This window comes from Scophthalmus maximus, chromosome 18 (genome assembly GCF_022379125.1).
Source record: "Scophthalmus maximus strain ysfricsl-2021 chromosome 18, ASM2237912v1, whole genome shotgun sequence".
Classification (NCBI taxonomy): Eukaryota; Metazoa; Chordata; class Actinopteri; order Pleuronectiformes; family Scophthalmidae; genus Scophthalmus; species Scophthalmus maximus.
In genome coordinates, this window is record NC_061532.1 from 7,287,501 (window position 1) to 7,308,184 (window position 20,684).

Genomic DNA, 20,684 nt, shown 5'->3' on the forward strand with positions numbered 1-20,684 from the left:
TCTGCTGAGGAGATGTCATGGCTGCAAATTTCTTAGTGCTCCACATTTTACCCATTCCCACTGTCCTTGTGATATCGCCCCAATGGCATGCTTACTAATGTCTGTTCACCGCCTGAACATGGAGGAGGGGGGAAAACTGCCTAAATGGTTGAGGAGATGTGAGATTCAAGTGCCTCTATTTGCAGTGCGACCTTCATAGAAGGCTACACAAGTGTGTATGATGTCTAGAAAATTGACACGGGCGTTTTCCTCCTCCCGTCTTTGAAATACAGCAGCTGACAAAACTGTAACCATACAAACTGAATATATTGATTTAAATCTTAATATGAATCATCACAGCAACAGTGTTTCCACTCCTGACTTCCAACAATCCTGCATCTTTTCCATTCCTTTAAAAGGGCTCTTTATAAATACTGTAATTCCTGTTAAAAACTATATCTTCTTCTATAGATGATTTGTTAGAAGAAGGTCAGTATATTTTGACACGTACACGGTTAATGGATCACGACAGTATATTTTACGTCTCATTTCGACAGAGACTGGACCAAGCCGTCAAGCTCATCTAATTATCCGTTTCCAATTCTACCTGCAGTCTCATTTCAATATATATCGCAGGCAGGCCCCAAAATAATTGCTTTTTGTGCAATCCACAAGTTCATTTGCGCACATTTTATTGATCAAAATGAGTCAGGAAAAAGAAAACAATCTAAACCTAAATTAAAAGCGTCATTAAATGCGAAAATTGGTCTGGGGATTGCGAGCATCTGTTTCTCGCGCCCAGCGTCATAAACTCCAAGGTTAAACCAAACACCAATTTATGGCTCACAGACTCAGGCATGAAGCCGGAGCAGCGGCGCACCTTCACAAACACAGTGCAAGTCAACACGGCTTCAAACGATTTCGAGAGAGATGTCAGGGCAGAGGCTGAAAGCTCTTCCTGGCTCGTATTTAGCAGGCCTCGTGAGCGGTGAAAAGATAAACCTGACACACCTTTCATCCAATTTCAGAGCACGACAATTCAGATGCTGCCGCTGCGTAGTATTCTTTTTCACAAAATATCCACTTTGTGCAGTATTGCAGGTTTTTAGAAGCTTATGCATGGCATCTGCACACTTTTTTGGAATTAAATCTTATGACGTCTTTCAGATGTAAACAAAGAATTATCATTCCAGAACTGACCAATTCATGTAAAGGGTTGAGTAATATGATTTCAATCAATCTCAATATTAATTCATTTCTATTTTCACAAGTAAAAATATTATTCAAACCAAAACACTGTGTTCTTGAAAACCATGTGTCGACTTTTTCCACCCACTTTCCTGGGTGTTTAATAAATACACAAAAGATCATAACTGTTTGTGTGTTATTCGATCATGCACATTATGTCGGTCTATACTTATGTGACTTATGTGAAGTTCATTTTACAATGAACTTTTTGTTCACAATAAATGCAGAAAACCAGGTCATTCCAAAATGCTTCAACATACTTTGCCTTGCCTCTGCATCTGCTCCTAAATTACCAACGTCATGTTGCTCACAACACAATTTCTGAAATAAGGTCAAAATTAACCAAGACACACACGCTACTTCATCTCTCATAAATCAACGTGGTGCTTGAAATTTTTTTTTTACATACAGCCAAACTATCAACAGCAGCGGTCTGCTTGGGTTTCTTTTTTGTTTTTTCCGTGCAGCCTTCATATCACAATCTGGATGAACACGTTCTCATTCTAGATTAAAATGCAGATCACAGCCAGACAAGGTGAACTACCGACACCTAACAAGAGCACTGTACACTACCTATTCAATAGGTACAACGAACTAGGTATTGGATGTTGCGGAGATGGTCATTAACTATGTTTACATTGACAGCAATAATCCACCGTTAATGTTGTCCCTGTTAAGACAAAAGTCTGAATGAGAAACTGCCATGTAAACAGCATTTTCAGATTACCTTAACCTGAATCGTGTTATAAACATAATAAGCAATAATCAAATGAAATATCATATCAAATATGGAGTATTATGTGGACATTTATTAGTCTTAATCGCATTATGACGTCCTGTTGGAGTTTTTCTTGGCATTTTCTGCCAGACGTCATAATAGGACTATGCTCTGTAACACGTAGACGGGAAAATGAATGGAAATGTCATGTAGGAATATATGTAAATATAATCGAAATAATATCTTATTCAGAATAGGGTCAACAGTCGTAATATCGCTGTTTACATTTCATGGTCAGCCCTCCCATTGTTGATGGATTTAAAATACTGGAAAAATAAAACTAGAACTGAATAAAAAAAGCCATTCTTTCTGCCCCAGATCCTAGTTAATTCCTACCCTCCTACACTTCAAGACCTTTTTAGACCTTGGTAATCACAAAACTAAAATTCAACCAGCTTTTGGATTTTTTTAAGGTCCCTGCCACGTCTTACTGCTGCTTCAGCTGCACATCCGTTCTTGGTGACCTTGGCGAAGCTTTGAAGTGAATTGGCTGTGGTTGCAAGTTGTATTTTAACAACCCCTTGCTTAGAGTGTTTGTGGCCTTGTTTATGACTGTTGGCATCGAGACCGCTCTGGTATACAGACAGAGGGCAGGGGCCTATGTGTTTCATTCCAGCACCGCCTCACATAAGGGAGGTCACATGGAATAGAGCGCTAAGACTACATTGATTTAATACCTGACACCTCTCCCTCTTGGATTCACTCCTGAGCTTAGATTGCCAGCTGAGCAGATCTGCTTTGATTTAGCCTTTGAAAGTTAGTCCTGACAGGTTCCATATCTGGAGGAGAGCGATTCTTAAAAAAGAAAAAACATTATCAAAGCCTCCTGTGCTGAGCGCATCAGCTGAGTGAGGCTGCCAGTGCTTACCTTTCGGATGTCCCGGGTCACTGAACTCGTACTTTCCCATTCCCACCGTCCGGAGCATTTGCAGCCCGTTAGGACCGTCCTGATTGTCTGCGGCCGTTGGTTGGGCCTGCGCTGCTACTGCGGCCTGTCCATTGGTCAGAGGCAGTGCGGGGTGCTGGAGGAGGCTGGGGTGAGAGGTTAGGTGGCCGTTGCCCATTACGCTGTGAGGGCTCGGATGGACCACGTGGTTGGCCTGGGCAGTGGGCTGAGCTGAAGGGTAGTGAGGCTGGCTGGGCATGGTCAGCACCATGGAGGGTGGCTGCTGCGTCGAATGAGGCGTCAGCTGGAAGTGGGCGGTCATGAGCGGGTGTTGCGGGGGCACTGGCGTCTGGATGGATGGGGTTACTCCGATGATCGGTGACTGCGCAGTCACACTGTGGTTGAAGGACGGCGGTTGAGGGAGGGCGTAGGTGTGGGGCAGGAGGCTGGGCTGGCTCACCGCCGCTATTGGTGCAGCCCAGCTGCCAGGACCTGATTGACAAACAGAACAGAAGAAAAAGAATCAATCAACTGTATTCCCAGCTTTTACACCATAAAACAATGTGAAAATTTAGGTAAGTGTGAGAAGTAGTATTTTAGCAACCCATAGACAAATACAAGGGCAAGTTGCTGATTTTATGTCTGGTATGAGATGACAAAAGAAAGACAGACTCCAGCTCACTCCTGTTCCACTCCACACAACTGTCAGTGTGCCACTCTGCTTCAGTCGAACTTTGTTTCCAACTCAAGACTAAATATGAAAGCACAAAATATCCGAAGCCGTGTACAGATCTCCAAAAAAGATCAACATTATAATGAGATAATTTCTTTTTTCTACTGGATGAACAAATGCTCTTCTGAAAGTATACATGCTCAATGCATGTGGAAGTTGGCACTATTATCTGCGTAGGAGCTTGTGTTTACCCAGACACTCCGAGCCAATCATTCCTCTGCCCGGAGGCGTTAGATGCTGAGGGTGTCCTGGGAAGACATGGCCATATTGGACCTGAACGCCGTCTTCCACCCTCTCTGATTTGCTCCTACTCCCCCATCTCCCTCAGCTCCTCCTGCCATAGTCCAAGCTCCTAAAATAGCCTATCAGTCTGCCAACGGGCCAAAAGGCTAAATCACAGCATCCAAAAAGCTGAGGAAAAAGAAAGCTAAGCCCACATTATTCATAATACTAACCTTGCTAATACAATAGTCTGGCCAGGGAAGAGGAGGGGAGGCACAGATAAATAAAGAGAGGAGAAAAGAAAGAAAGACAGAGCGGAGACTCGAGGAGAGGCCAATTCAGTTCAAGATTCACATGTCATTGAGCTAATCATCACCAACGTAGTATTTCACTTCCTCTCTTTTGTAGCACGTCTTGATAATAAGAATTCTAATCAAATGGGTTCATATAAAAAGTCCATATCACATAATCTTTCAAGGTTTTAAGGCAGTAATGACTTTCCTTACAACTTATTACATATTCTATCTGTCCTCCAATTCTATGCTCTCGTCCTCTGCCACTTCCTTAGTCTTTTTACTGGAAAAAATAAATAATAAGGCAAATAATTTCCTCATGACCCAACATTGACCTACATGTACTGTATAGACCCTGCCTGAAAATCAAGTAACATTAACATTAAATGCACTCAATGGTTTTGATCGATGGCTTGTACCTAAGAATTAAGATGGCTTTTCCCTTTTTAAAAGCTCCACTTATTATTTTTTTCATATTTATTTACTCCACAATTCGCTTTAGTCTAAAACATGGAATCAAAGTATTGTTGTTCAAGGAAACTAAAGTTAAAATAAAACTTTGCTTTCAAAGACAAACTTTCTTCAACAGACACACAGCAGTGAAGTTTCCGTAGAAAGAAACCGTTGATTAATTCCGGCACAGTTGGCAGACAACTTTCCGGCAACACAGCTCAGTGAAGTGTGGAGAGGAGTTGACTTCTTTGCAAACGCCAGTCACAGTTCGGAATGGCGCACACACGCAAATCAATATGCAACACTATGCTCGGATTTGAGTGTCACATGCGACAGCGTGCCGGGTCGGTGACATCTCACTCTCCTCACGCTTCAATCGAGCTGTAGGTAGGTAGGTAGGGAGGGAGGGAGGGAGGGAGGGAGTGAGTGAGTGAGTGAGTGAGTGAGTGAGTGAGTGAGTGAGTGAGTGAGTGAGTGAGTGAGTGAGTGAGTGAGTGAGTGAGTGAGTGAGTGAGTGAGTGAGTGAGTGAGTGAGTGAGTGAGTGAGTGAGTGAGTGAGTGAGTGAGTGAGTGAGTGAGTGAGTGAGTGAGTGAGTGAGTGAGTGAGTGTGTGTGTGTGTGTGTGTGTGTGTGTGTGTGTGTGTGTGGGGGGGCCAACGCCTTGTTCACTTACACACGATTATAAGGTCTCTGGAACGTCATGGCTAATTCAGCCAGGCCCTCAATTCACAGCGGGTGGCTGTGGCCACACAGCAGGGGGTGGGGGCGCACAACCACAGGAGGCAGAAACACAGCTCGCTTACTTTCCTTACTTTTTATCACAACTGCATCCTTCCGTCGCGAGAGACCCTCCGAAAGTTTCCGCAACACTTGGAACAGAAACACTCCTCTTGGCTATGCAAGATATGTGCATCATAATTAGGAGGCGAGCTGGGAAGGCAGTAGCAGAGCTGAAACGTGTTTTTCAGCATGACGCTTTGCTGCCACAGAGTAACAGCTGTCTACAATCTGGATTTGTTGAGCCAGAATTTCCACTGGAAAAAAAAAGAAGCTCCGTGCCAGTATTATTCTTAAATGAGACACATTTGCGATGAGAAGGAGGCAGAGGCCAGTAAAGCAATAGAAGGAAATTAACCGCCCAAGGGCAGACCTATTCTGGATGAGTTCATTACAATAAGAGCAAAAAAAAAACCAAAACTTCGACATTGGCTTAACTCATTAATGTCGGGAGTGCTCGCTGCGCCGGGGTGCCGCGGTCTCTCCGCACACGTTTTAACATGGCGTGAACAGAATAAGGTCGAAATCTAAATTAGACCTGGTGGAGATCATTTGGAGGACTTTGTTTCACTTCATAGGTTTAATTTAGACTAAATCAGCTTCAGTTAGTGACACAATAACATTAACAAGGACAATAAAATGAGAGCAGAGTAACGGTGGTGAAAGACAAGGGAACAATATGGATTTATTCCTTTACTCGTGTGTTGTTATTTTTGAAACATCTTAATATCCCACCGACATTTTGATAATCATATGCATAATTAATCTGGTTCATGTAAAGATGCCATTTGTGGATGTACATCATGCTTGATTGTGTATGTAAAGTATGCATGTTGTGGAGGCAAGCGTGTATTTTATGTAGGGCAAGGCAGCCAAGAGGCCTCATTAGCATCGGATGCTAGTGTAGCTGGCCACAGCTGTCTTGACTGAAACACACGAGTGTGAGTGCAAGTGAGCGGTCCATGTACATGGATAGATCTGCCGTGAGCAGGCATACTGATGATGTAAAGCTTATATTACCGTGAGCTCACATCATGTGGAACCAGTGGATGTGTCTGTCAGTGTGTGTGTGTGTGTGTGTGTGTGTGTGTGTGTGTGTGGGTGGGTGTGTGTATATGTGTGATTCATTACCGGTGGGCTCGCTGTCTCGATGTTGCTTGGCAGGGGGCTCATCGGTATCCCACGGTGTGAGCTGGTTGATGGGCGTCTGTCCCCACCTCACCCCAGGAGCCAGCAGCAGTCCCGGGGCTTGGCTGTCTCCAGGTGACAGACCAGCGACCTGCACAGCAGCAACAACAGCAACATCATCATTAGAGAACAAAAAAAAACCAAAGACACGTGTTAGAATTAATAGCAAACCACTTTACGCCCCCTGATGTCTCTATCACACACGGGGCACCTTGTTCGTAAATGACCCTCAAATCAATGCCATCAACATCCGAAGTTTAAGTACAATAGTTCATTCATTAGTGATGAAAATAGCAAACAAATCACAGCCATCTGACCTGTTCTCTAAAGTGCTGACGTGAGAGCATAGCATATAATCAGCAGTGAGCGAGTGAGTGCTGATTACAGAACATATACTGTATAAAGGGAATAGGGGAAAAAAAACTTGTTTATAGCCTCATGTGTCTTTGAAGACTTTGAAGTAACTGTTATTACTTTTAGAAAGTAATAACAGTTAATTTCTAGTGTGGAATACATTCAAATCAGGAGACCCTGAGATTCTGTATATCTTAATTTTTGCAATGAATTAAATATTGTGTTCAGACAAGTGAGATAAGTCATTCTGGTCAGAGATGCAACAAATAGAGTAAACAGAAAGACACCCCTTTGCTGGGGTTTAAAAGAAGGGGGTAACTGGAGAGAAAATGAAAAAGCAAGGTGACAATATGTGCAGGGGGGGGGGGGGGGGTGTCTAAATTCAATTCAACTACACCAAACCAAAATGAAAGTTCCCTAAGCCTTTCTCTGCGGCCATATCTCCAATATTTCTGCTCTGGTAGGGGAGTAAGAAATGTTATCGGGCAAGCCCAGGCTGATGAAAACACAGGGTTAATCACCACTGGACCCCTGAGCAATATTTGCTCTCCCTATCTGCAGTTTGGAAGCTCGGTCTAACAACCAGGCAGGAGAGGGGGCAGAGCCAAGCCTGACTCCCCTGCTCACCCATCCAGCCTCCAGAGTTAATAGAAAAGACCTGGTCACCAGGCCCCTCCTGTGTCCTGCTGGCTGATCCCTGCATCCCTCAATTCCATTATCCTCTCTGACCCGCCGTCCACTTCATCAAGCATGGCGTCATGCATTCCGACAGCAACGCGGACAAGGTCCGCCAGACTGCGCGCTGACTCCGCGACAAAAAAAAAAAAAAAAAACGCAAACCGCAAACAATTCAAATCGCGTTGATTTAAGTGTGCAGCTTTACATATGGGATCCATGCCATTTCTGTAAAATTCCACCGCCTGCTGATGGATTTCCCATAGCTGATGGGTTTATCACAGCGTTACGGGGCATTTAACACATTACATGGTATTAATGCAGCAAAACATCTGCTCTTTAATGGAAAAAAAACAAAAAACACACAATAGCAGAGAAGTTCAATGAGTGTTGCTTGATAAATCTATAGTGAAAGTTTCCTGACAGTTTGTAAGTGCTGGAGGCAAAAGAAATATATATATATATATATATATATATATATATTTATTTTTTTTAACAGCGAAAGGAAACATCTCAAGGCAAAACAGAGTGATGGAGAGAGAGAGAGAGAATGACGCTGGGTTTAGGGGTAGACAGGCTGTCAGGTCTTTTTTGTCCAGCTCAACCTGTCGACTTGAGACAAGAGAAAACTGAAATGGTTTACTCAGAGAATGCCCTAAGCGCTCAATTCCCTCCAAGAGCCCAGGAGACTTAGAGAGGGGAAATTCAGAGCATTTTTCTCAAGGTGGAGAGTTGCATTCTACAGCCCACTATTTGTTTTAATGAGCATTTCTTCCTCCTCTACTCAGTGTGCCTTGCTGTATTCCTCTCCAGCCATGCTTTACCTTCTCCTCTGTATAGGTAAGTCCTCATTAACTCACAGCAGTGACTCGCTTATTCTCCTTTAGCCCCTGCACTTATTAATACTCCCACCCATTTACCTAAAATGGGCCAAAGAAACCGGAAAAATCTCCTCTCCTGAAAGGCAATCCATCTGTCATAGTTTTAGTACAGCAGGGGTAAAAAAAAAAAAAAGAAGGAGAAGAAGAAAAAAAAAAAAAAAGGGTTCTTAGTCAGAGCCATCACATTGACAGCATATCAGCGGAGCACAGAAACAATCCAGACTTGAAATTGATCAAGGTTAGATAGAAAATACACACACACACACAAACATTCTGGAAACACAAGCGTTCACAAGCATGCACAGCAGGTAAAAATACAGGTGTCTGTACGCATGCACGCGCGCACACCGAACACGAACACACACACACACACACACACACGCACACGCACACACACAAGCACACGTGCGCGCAAGCCAGGAGATATCAGACGGGATGTTTATTAAGATGGCAGACTTGCTGCAGGCAGGCAGGAAGGTAGCGTAGGTTCTGGGACAGCGCCTGCCATTTTCTCTCAATTTTATTTGCTCTCCCTATTTCTGGTCCCCTCCTCCCCGGCCGCCCATTATCACCGGGCAGCAGATGGTTTCCTCTGACTCGACAAAAACCACGCTGGAGAACAGGACGGGAGCCAGATAGATAACTTCTGAGTCGTGCCAAGCCATTCTGTGTTTGTTGTCAAGCTGGCTGGGGAGGAGGGGAGGGTACCGTACGCAACATCCACGCATATGGACCACATACTGCAAGTGTGGAATGTGGCACTCGCACACACGCACAGACACATATAAAGGTGCAATCCTGTTTGGACACATGCATACCTAGTCACATGAATCCGAATATAGCTGCAAAAACAGGGGGATCTAGACATTCCTTATATAGCATAAGCAGAATAAAGAAAAAAAACTAAAACAGGAAATCCTCATATCCAAGCCAGAAGAGCTTTTAAATATTTATTTTTTTAAATATGTTGATGATCAAAAACTAATAGTATTTGATTAATTTCAGAAAATGATGACAGTTTCAATAATTCTAATAATTGCTTTTTACAACATGCTCAAACGTGGCTATGGAAATGTTGAAGTGATGTTGTCCTATATTCAACATTTTTAAAAAAAGAAAAAATCTCAGAGTTGGAGGAAGCTATCCTTCTGCTTCTCCCGTGAGCACACACATGCAGCAGAACTAGGAGAATCCTTCCCCCTTCTCAAACCTCTGAATGTTGCGGACATGTCAGAATCAGTGCATCAGTGAAGGGAGGAAGATAAAATCAAGATGCATCAGGCCGAAATATATACTCGTCCTCCCCCGTCCCGGGAAGCAGAGACGGCAGACCGATCCTGGCTGGCGGATCAGCTAGTTTTTTCTCGGACATGGCTGACGACTGTCACTATGAGCTCTTTGCCTTCCTGCAACAGCGAGCGGCATTATTGTGCCTCCAGACCCTTTTGCCACTGGCCACCATCTGCTGTGGGGACATATAGGAAGGGCCCCCGGTGGTGATCCAGGGCTCTGGGCTTTGGTTGCTTTGAGTCATCCACATCATCCACATCCAAATAAACAGAAAATGTTTGCTCAAGGCTTTTGTGTTTGCCTTCACATTTTGTTTGAGCCGGCCCTCGTCTGTGAGTTATTGCACCAGTTCAATCCCACACTAACACCGGGTAGGACACCGGGCTTTTGACGGAAAACAGCCGCCGTGAACACTCTGCATAGGCCTCGAGCTCTTTGTGCGTATCGTGCCCGGGCCATGGGTTGATATACCGCAACCAGAACACATGCGCTCCCCTCGGGTTAAGAGATGGCTTTCATGTCCCCAGAGAAATAACTTTATTGCTCGACTCGGGGAGAAATGGCAAGAAAGACGGGGGAAAAAAAGAGAGAGACAGAGAGATGAGTATGTCTATAACACCCAGGTCCCATTGCGGTAAACAACGTTACAGCACACGCTGATCAAATCAACTAACTGCCATGAGATTTAATAACAGGTCTGGGTGAAAAAAAAGTGCAGGAGTGAGAGAAAAGTAGGTTTTGAGAAAGCGGAGAAGAAGAAGAAAAGAAGAGAGGACGGCTGACGTAGAGCTGGGGCCTTAAGTAGAGAACAGTGCTCACACACACAAATAAACACACAGAGCAGGTCATCAACAGCACAGTGAAAAGCTAATCTCGTGAAATGTCATTAGCACAACTGCCAGACACAATGAGATAGTAATGTGCAGGGTGCAGGGCCAGCGCGACACCGGGTGATTATGTTCTACCTTTTAAGGTTCAGTGTTCGTCCGGTGGCAAAGACGCCACACGCGAGAGGAAAATAACAGGCCGTGGGCGAGGAGGGGGTGCACGCTTGTGTGATACCATGCGGCTGACATGGTAATCAGGACGGGCGGTTCATGTGCAGTTGTTTTCCTGATAGGCTTTGCCGTTAGTCCACTTCGAAATAAATGGAAGTCAGGAATTTCCTGGATTCCCGTTGGTCGAGAGCGGAGCTGCCACCATGGTTTAATTTAAATGAATCCGGGGGAAAGACACCTCCGCAATGAGCCGGCTATCTCTGGGGAGATGCATGTACACAAATTTAATCAGAATCAAAATTTCAATAACAGCACACGCGGCCGTGCCTTGCTATAGGGTGCACGCCCCTGAAAAAAATATCTCGCTGTAATTCCGCACCATGAACAAATCATAGAAAAACAGCATATGCGAGAAGGAAATGAAATTCAACCCCCGACAGAATGTTTTTTTTCCTTCCCTTTGGCCAGGCATGGACATACAGTGAATTTGGCTGAAATGTGGAAGATGATCGAATTCCTCTGTGAAAAGAAACGGAGAGAATGGCAGAGCAGGAAGGAGTGAAAGGTTGAGAGGCAGAGTAAGACACAGCCGTCCATCACATAGCCTGTATCTTTGTCTCAGACAGATCTTTTTCAGCTTTTCTAAAGTGAAGAAAGGGGGAAAAAAACTACTTCTTTTCCTCCTCTTGCTCCGTCCAAACGATTCTGAAAACTGACCAGGGGCATTTAGGAGTGTAGAAAAACGAACAACTCATTTTCTTTTCGGACATTATTCACTTACTGTATAAGGGAATCTCCTTTCCATGACAACGCGCTGACACCTAAATGTGAAGTGGATTTGTTCTGGGCTTCCTTCATAATGGTGCTGAACGCCGGAGCCGAACCATGGGGGCGGCTGTGTCCAATCTATTAGACTGGAACCTAGCGGAGTATCTCACGAGTAAACAAAAGGGACTACAGCGCTATATTTGGCAGCCATCTTAAAATGGCGCCGTGCACCAAAAAAGCGGCGACCAGCGTGGTGGAAATTCATGTAATATTTACTTTCACAGTAGCTGGTCTCTAATGTAAATAATTAAATATCCATGGTTTTTAGATGTAAAATGTTCGTGAGACAAGCAAAACATGTGTGGCGTTTAAATACCGTGTTGTGAATTAAGTAGATTACACTTTTGAACAGAGGAATTATAGACAAAAAAATATTTAGCAACGCTATTATAAAAGCCCTCTCTGCTGCTGGTAACTAAGAATACACCTCCATAAGGGGCTCAGATTGCACAATTTAATCCCACAAGTTGAAATTATTACTTGCCCTAATCAGCCTTTCATCTTGCCTTTTCTCACTATTGTTGTCAAAAATGAGAGGGAACAAAGTATCGGGTCCAAATAGAGAGCGGTAACAATGAGTTGAAAGAAAATTGGCTGCTAAATGTGTTTTAAGAGCTAATATGTGGATGTTGTTGACGCAAATTATAAAACATTATATGCACAAAAGAAGTCAAATTCTGTTTATTTTTCCATTGACGTACCGAACAATGCTCCTCATCACCATTTACAACACATGACTCTTTCTTACAGAATTACGCAGAAAATCTGTAATCACCGTCCACATCGAAGCGATATCACTATCCCAGACAAATCTCTGCCATTCCCGCTGGTTGTGGAAAAAATTGAAAAATCCAAACAAACCCAGGATCCTTCCAGACACCAACATTTAACACTGACCCCCGTATATATACCCCTGGCTGGTATATATACTATTGTTACACCATAGAAAGGGCCACGGATACGGACTGTATAATTTCAAGCCCCCGGGCAAAACAACTGAAGGGGAACAGACTTCACATCCACTGAAATTCTAGCTAAGACACTCCGATGGCTCGGCCACCCCTGGCTCGACGCACACGCTCGCTGGAGAAGAAGCGTGATCGCAGGGGTGAGGCCGACAAGCTTCAGTGGAAAAGCAGTGCTGGAAACCACGCCTAATATCCCATGAGGTTGCAGTCTTTGCCCTCGAAACAGCACCTCAAGCCCTCCTTTTCTTGTATTTTCTTTTCTCCTGCAGACAGTGTAAGTGGCTGGGCTGTTGCAGCACCGCAAACGTGTCTTTTCTGGGACACAGGGTGACACGGTGAGGCTCCTTACAGAGGGGGACCAGTGCTTGGACATGTGAGCTGTGCAGGTTTCCTCGTGTCATGGCAACACCTCCCTGGAGAGCATGTCAGGGAGCACGTTGCCCTCCACTGGCACTGACCGGGACAGTGAGAGACACAGGTCTCCAGCAGGGCATGACCCCGCCTGATATGTGGTGAGTGTTTGGGGAACAAAATATCCACCGCCTGTCACACGGGCAGGAGACGACTGTGTAGCTCCTGTCGGTGGCTGAAATCGAGGCAAAAATGACCACTATATTTGGTCTTTTCTGTGAGTGTGTGTGTGTGTGCGTGTGCCAGTGAGCATAGACTAAGTATGGCTGTAATAAATGAATGTTAACTGGGCAAACAGCCATTTAGCACTAAAGAATAAATTGAATTTCTATTGATATTGCAAAATGACAGGAAACAATATGTAATTTGCCAAGAGTGCAGTGTGGGGAGTTTACTGCACTGTCTGACACCGGTTCAAGTTCAAACCCACAAACTGTGTCTACAAAAGAATTTCATTACCATCATGTGAATACACCTTCCAATGGCTCTCTGACATACCGCACTTCTACTTGGCCTTAACAGTGGAATTTTTTGTGAATTCTTCTCTTTCTTCACTGGAACGCAATTAGGTTAACACCGCAGAATGTGAAGTGTTTATGAAAGGTTCTTGTGAAATCACGTCGCTATTGTAGCGAGCTCAATAGTTTTGATTGAATTAAACGCAACCCTCTCTGGACTTGTTCCTTCTTGGACAGTAGGTGACAAAAGGGCGGTGATGGTGGAGGGGCAGGAGACAGTGCTCTAGAAAGGTATTTGCTTTGCTCACTGTGGCGAGGTTCAACGAAACTCTGGAGGTCAAGAGAGCCCATGTGTTCGCCAACAAGAGCTAGACGTCGTGCAGATCATCTCTAAGAAGGTATCTATGTCGTTCCATTTGACTTGGTGCTCATACAGAGACACTAACTAGAGGGGGGAATAACATTCAGCATTAGCATTTATGGTGAAGAGCGGGTATCTCGGCGGTCTGAAACATGTTTGATGAGCAATGAGACCCGTGCTGTGATGTATTCATAGGCAGATAGATCATAAATGTGACAGAGCAGTCAGGCAGTTAGATGGATGCTTCTATCCCATGGAGCACCCTATTGAATTTCGCCGGGTACTGAGAGATCTGGCAGACAAAGAGGCAGCCTTTGGTCAATACAGACAGCAAGTACAAAAAAATCGGTTTTCTGCACGGCCAACACCCATTCTGCTCTGACAAAATACCAAAATATGAAATCTGAAGTTGATTATTTTAGACCCGGTAGTATTAAAATATGCAAGGTAATGTTTGAGCTTAATGGTGAGAGAAAAACCACACCATCTGCGATTAAACTGGTCACCTATGGCTGTCACCTTGTCATTCTCTTGGCCACTGGAAGGGGGGTTACGCGGAAAAATGACGAAAAGATTTACGGCATAAAGGACCTGCGTCACCCACGGTGTAACTAAAACAAGGAGGAGAATAGCGTTCTCCTGGTATCTAACAACGGTGATGGAATCACCAACTTCGCAAGAGAAATTGAATCCTGTTGATGGAGGAACAAAAGCAGGTGATGAAGGAGAGTGATAGAAAAAGAGATAAAACGAGAGTGAACCTCAGACGGGCATTCCCCTCCATGGAGAGAGCTACGGGACTGGAGAGGCTTCAAAAACGACATGCAATTTGCCTTCCTTCTACAGCTTATTATAAACAAACCGACATTTGACTCAACGTTCTTTGTTGAAATTGAAATTAATTTTTTACGGCTGCTTTGGACATAGTAGCCAGGCTGCTGGCATTGGTAACGCTGCCGCTAGTTAACGCTAGGAGCCAGAAAATGAAGTAGGAGCTTCAGCGTACAAAATTCTTTCTTCTCCTCTGGTATTTTCAAAAGTGGTGTTGACAACTTCCTCAGGAGCCCTGAGGAAAAGTGCCAGCGTCCTTACTGACGTCTCGCTACTGCAGCGGCCCAAACGACAGTGACCGACCGATAATATCACCTGGAACCACTAGGGGGCGCGAGTCGTTTGTCGCCTCTTTAAATTTTCCAAACCATTTCCATACAATAGAATTCAGTCTGCTGACAGGCACATGCTAAAGCATTTTACAGTGTTACATCACCTCAGCCACCCGGAAGGCAAACTCTCTTATCAGAGTATAAGTGTGAGTAATTAAACTGAAAACACAGGCACAGCCAATGGCTGGTGTTTCCAGCAAATGTGCTTAATTAATGATGCAGTGCTGCAGCATTATAGCGGTACAATGGCCAAATGTATCAGCTCTACTCACGTGAACTCTTGACATGAATACGCCTGCTGCAGGGAGCCCATCACCTCTCATTGGAGGTGCCTAAGAATAGCAGTATTAAGTGAGATGCAGGAAGAAGCTGCATCAGTCATGACTCTCCACTAAAGTATCTAATTACCAGTGTGCCTACAAGCCTCATCTTACTAGCTGTTTTTTTTTGCAGACTTTTTCGTACACTACTGTGCGGTTTCCAGCAAAAGGAATCAAGTGTACTTTAATGGTCAATGTCTGAGCCTCACAAGATAATGCGATTGTATGCTGTGTGCAGATCTTTGTATGCAAATGACATGATGAGTCTGACTTCATCTGCCCAAAAGTTCTCATCAAGCAAATGCACAGGCAGCCACATGTGTAGCCTGTGGCGGTGTTCCAGCTTTTGAGTCGTCAGTCTTTGAGCTCCAGCCATCTTCTCCCCCCCGGGTGGGAGAGGAGACTGAAAGAGGTTTTATCCCACAGGATAAAGTGGTCAGCGCAGCCCTTTGCTCCTGCAGGCACAAGGGGGGGGTCCACACAGAGCACAGCTTGGGGTAAGATATACCCTTCAGAAACATGCTGGGGTCATTAGGGATCCAAAACCCTTAAAGAAACTGAGCAATAGCCATGAACTACACTGCGGCAGGTGGATAAACAGACCTTCGCTTGAATTATGGGGAACGCTTTTTCTTTCTGTCTGTTTGGAAGTGCCTTTCAACTGCCTGTGAATGAGCTTCCCTTGATTTGCTCTAATGTTGTTGGGTTTTCAAATGCAAATGCCATTCCACACAGATGGCAGAAGTAATTTCAAGGCCCGTATCCTGTGTCGAGAGTTACAACTGACAACTAAAATTAGGATGTTTTTGAAGATTTGTCGGTGACCCCACCGACAAATCTTAGAAAACGTCTTGTCTTATTCCTTTACAGCGCTCCTTTACGCTATTTAGTAAAAAAAAAAAAATATATATATATATATATATATATATAAAAAATAATAAAAAGATTCCAAAGTGACTGAACAACTAGTTACAAAAGTCCGGTCTGCCTTGAAAATTGTCAAGGATTGTGCAAGTCTATTCTTTAATATAAAATGCCATTCCAAGAAATGTAATGGTCATGAATTCCTGACTTTAACTATTTCTGTCAGAAAGAAAGAAATTTATACCAGCTATAAAACTGTATCCTCTATGTTCTTTGTGAGTTGATGTTTTTTTATTTTTTTTCTCTGCTTTTTTATTCATACTGGAAAAACTCTGTCTGGTGTGAAGGTACATTTTTCAAAAGCTAAAATTGATGCAGTGTGCAAGTCCACGTTGTTGTTCTCACACGAGGGTGTCTGGCTCTCTTCAGTGGACTCATATACTGCCGTTGAACTGCAGTTATATCATACAAACAGTAAACTTGTTGACTTCCTCTGGCCAGTTGGCATGGTAGCGTTCTTCCCTATTTTTGCCATTAAACAGAGAGGACGAGAATCACTATCTATTCTATTAGTGCCTGTGCCAGTGAGACATGGGAAGACTTACAACAATTAGCTTTGGACCACAGTGGCGAGTACATGCACACATCAAGTCTATGAAAACTAGGACTACAAAAACAACCGCCCCCCTCTCTCTCAAAAAAAAACCTGCTTTCTTGAGAAAACATTTAAGGCTAACTGGGCTTTGGCATTTATAAAATGATTCGTTTTTTTTTAATTCAGTTTAGTTATTTTGTTATGTGATAAAGTGAGAGATGAAAAAGTGTTTCCGCTCCACGGACGCAGACCGACAACGTTAATCAGTTAGATGACTAATCACTTACACGGATGAGTCATGTTACTAAAAACTGCTCCTGCAGCCAAATATAAAACCAGCATACCCGTGCACATGGAAGTGGGGCCTGCTGCCCGAGTTGTCTCCTTTCTCCGTCGTCTCACTAATGTAAGAAGACACATCACACACCCGCACTGATCAATGAAATGCAAAAAAAAGCAGAGACCGTTTGCAGTTCAGATACTCCTCGGCTACAACAAATCTGTCTATCTCCATTTGTCCAAGGAAAAATTGTAGTTTCACAAATGCTTCTTGTTGCGGGAACAATAAGTGTAAGAACTCACACACCTCCATATCTCAGTGCCTTGGCAGCAGCTGACGCAGCTAGTTGTGGCATGAGGTTTTCAGGGGACATGAGCTAAAGGTCCCTGTTCTTGACCAGGAGTGTGCGAAGCCCCTTTACTGCATCTGAATGAGGTAATGACGCCACAGGAGACGGGCTTTAAAGACACCTCTGTTGTCAGCGGCGGCACCTGTGTTGTACACACATTCATATTTCCCTTACACACTGGTTCCCTGTGCACTTGTTGACAGGAGCTTGTAATCTGAAATAGTCTGCAGGGTTGAGCTGTTAAGTCCCTTGTAGGAATAGGATACAGTTATGGTGGGAAGGGAAGGACGAGGAGGAATAAGAGGGAACATCTTCCCTCCCAAGCTTATTGAGCTGTCAGGTTTCAGTCCCTATCGGGGGGCATTGATTTCCTGTCATACATTCGACCGTATGTGCTTTTACATTTGTCTTTGACAAGAGCGCTTCAGATAATGGGCCTGCTTTGGTGGTTATGACCACATCAGGAAGCCCGTCCGCATATCGATCTGTGTTGACGCCAGGCTAAGTCCTTTATTCAAATTGATCCATAACAGGGTAGCCAAGTGCTGGTTTCACACTCTGATCTTTAATGGAAACTATCAGACTGCACATTGAGCGAGACACAGCGGAGTCATCACAGGCAGTGATGGGGATGGCGGGCAGACAGCTAATAGTCCTAATAACGACTCAAAGTGGAGATTAAACTTTTCCCTCTTAAAATGTATTATCTTAATTGGAAAAAAAGGGCCGACCTGAAAACATATCTAGGCATTAGCAGTCCAGTGCCTTTTCCAGTGCTCAATTTAGCTGTCAAAAGAAATGCTAGGAAGCAATGAAGCAAAAGAAGTGGGAAACACTTATAACAACTACATAAAGAGCGAAGTTAAACTTTTTGGGCAATTACTAAGCAACATTTAGTTTTGTTGCAAAATGTATGCAGCGCAAACTTATTCGACTAAACCACAGTTTTCTGCAAAATCCATTGTGTTTTGAAATGTCGGGAATTTTTAACCTGTAAACTGTATAACACGTTGAATTATAATAATTTCACTCTTGGGCAAGGGGAGACGACACATAAAAGGTTGTGTTTTCGACAGAGACCAGGCCACATAATGGAGATATACAACGTGCATGCGGAGGACACTGCTTTTGAGAACAGTCGCAATCTCTCGGCCATGCCCGGACATTAGTAAGAGTCATTAGGCTCATTTAAATGAGGCCGTTAAGCTGATGAAATGAGGCTGTATATTGGAGCGCAAAAGAAAGAGAGCCCCCCCCCCCCCCCCCATTTCTCATTGGTATGCAAAATCTACCAAGTCAAGTGCCCCATAACTCTGGAGGGAGCGAAGTGCCCGGCGAAGGCATCACGGAAGGCCAAAAGTCAGAGCCCCAGCCAGTTCACAGCACCCTCTATGACTGTCAAATAAATTGTGAATACCAAAAATAACTGCAACAACAACTTCAACACGATGTCAGTGTTGTACACAGAACTTGGGAATGTAGCAGCTACAATGCTCTAATTAGACCTGTGGACTGTTTTTATTCCCTGAAGTTGGTATTATTCAACCTGGTGTGACTCATAGGAGAATGTCCTCTCACACTCACAGCTATCTGGGATTCCATACAATACACTCATTGTAGATTTCTAAATGTAAATGAAATGGTTGGCCCAATGGTCACAATTGCAGCAATGAAAACCAGTTGCCACAAGTCCTCACAATGACACTGACAAAATGTGCGGTTTGTACCTGCCTCCCACAACAACACTCACAATATATTCTGAATATTCTGATCTGAAGCTCGCCATCACGAGGACAGCAGCATGAAACCACTTTCTGATCAAACACTGGTATGTTTAAGGTTTGGGCACAGAAAGAAAAAACTTGACCCTGGGGAGATCATAGTTTTGTCAAAGTCGGACACTCTGCTAAGTCCTCGAACCACTCTCACGCCACACTATTTTCTCTCTTGCTCCAAGTGGACGCGTCATAATTCCATTTCCCGATAGAGGGCTTTGCCAGTTGAACGAGAGAGAAAAAATGTGTGGTTCTGCTGTGTGTGTGTGGGAGACTAGTCCCAGCACCTGGATGTCTGGGTGGTTGGTAGAGATGAATGGGATAAGTGTAAGAAGGGGGGGCAAAATGCCAAGATAATAAGATTTTGACAGAGACAGAAAGCTCATTGTTCATCATTTATTGTTACACCTCGACTGTGAGCTGTCTGAACATGTTGAGAAGTGACAACAATCACTTGTTTAGAGACAAATCCCACTTAAGAACTGATCCAGAATTATGACTCTGATTAAAAAACGGTGCCCTTTTTTGTTGCCTGAAGTCTCATGATCAGCCGACGATGATACGACCATAAGATGTGCCCTGGAATTAATCAGGTCCCACCTCTTTGTATTTGATAAAAGTGGGCCCTGTTTTCCTGTAGTGCCTCATTGTCGGTTGCAGAGTACACAAAGACTGGGGAGGAGCTCACAAAACACTTGCAACATAGGAAGTCAAGATGAGATGGAATTATTAATTACCGGTGTCTCTGTAAACTGTGGAGAAGAAAAAAAAGAAGTAAATAACAAATTCCTTTATTTTTCTCTCTTGCAGGTTTTCTCCCCCTTTCTCCCATTTCTGCAGCCGTGTGCAGCTCTATGGAAAACCTGGCGTATGGTAAACAGCCCTTAAATTAGGTCCCTGGCCTTCCAGCTTGGTTATCTGTGATGATCAGAACAGTGTGTGCTCCCTGAAAAGACCCATTTTCCCTCTGGCACATCATTTAACATGTCTCATTTACCGGGGAAATATGCGGGTCACGCACCGGGAGATTTCTGGTCACATCCTTACCTCGCTCAATACAAATTTAAAGGATTTGAATTAGAACAACTATTACATTTTGTCTTCTCCCTCTGTCTCCAGCTGATGAATATTAATGTTCCCTTTTTCTTTGACCACAATACATTTTAAGTAGATGCCTTCAGCAGCAGGAGGGGGGAAAAAACAGTCTTTAGGAAATGATAGCTCAACCTAGATCATTGAGGGGCACCGTAATATAAAATAAAGAACGCTGGACACGGCGGAGGGGCCATCATGCCAGGAAGTGAACAAATCGCGAGCAAATGTCAGCTCACAATTCGAAGAGAGAAAACTGCAGCGTGTGTACTTGGTGGACAATAGGAAAAAGTCTTGAAGAACAAAGATGCTCTTTGGAGTCAGCAAGTCGCAACAACTGAAATCCATTTGCGTCATGTCGTTTTATGTTTGTATTCAACTCTTTTAACCGGAAACAGCCTTTTGTTAAAGCGTGTAGGTGTTTGAGATTCAGTATTACAAGGCTCTTATTGTGAGAGTTCTTCA

The 20,684-nt window shown here is 43.9% G+C and overlaps 1 protein-coding gene across 6 annotated transcripts in view; it reads right to left on the minus strand.

Moving 5' to 3' along the window:
- Positions 1-20,684, minus strand: part of LOC118290068 (kelch-like protein 29) — a 192,074-nt gene that overhangs the window by 88,698 nt on the left and 82,692 nt on the right. For all 6 annotated transcript variants that reach the window (XM_035617404.2, XM_035617406.2, XM_035617405.2 and 3 more), the window contains 2 exons: positions 6,501-6,648; positions 2,874-3,383 (listed from right to left, as the gene is read on the minus strand). In XM_035617404.2, the coding sequence (XP_035473297.1) occupies positions 2,874-3,383; positions 6,501-6,648 (658 nt within the window). The remainder of the gene's footprint in view (positions 1-2,873; positions 3,384-6,500; positions 6,649-20,684) is intronic.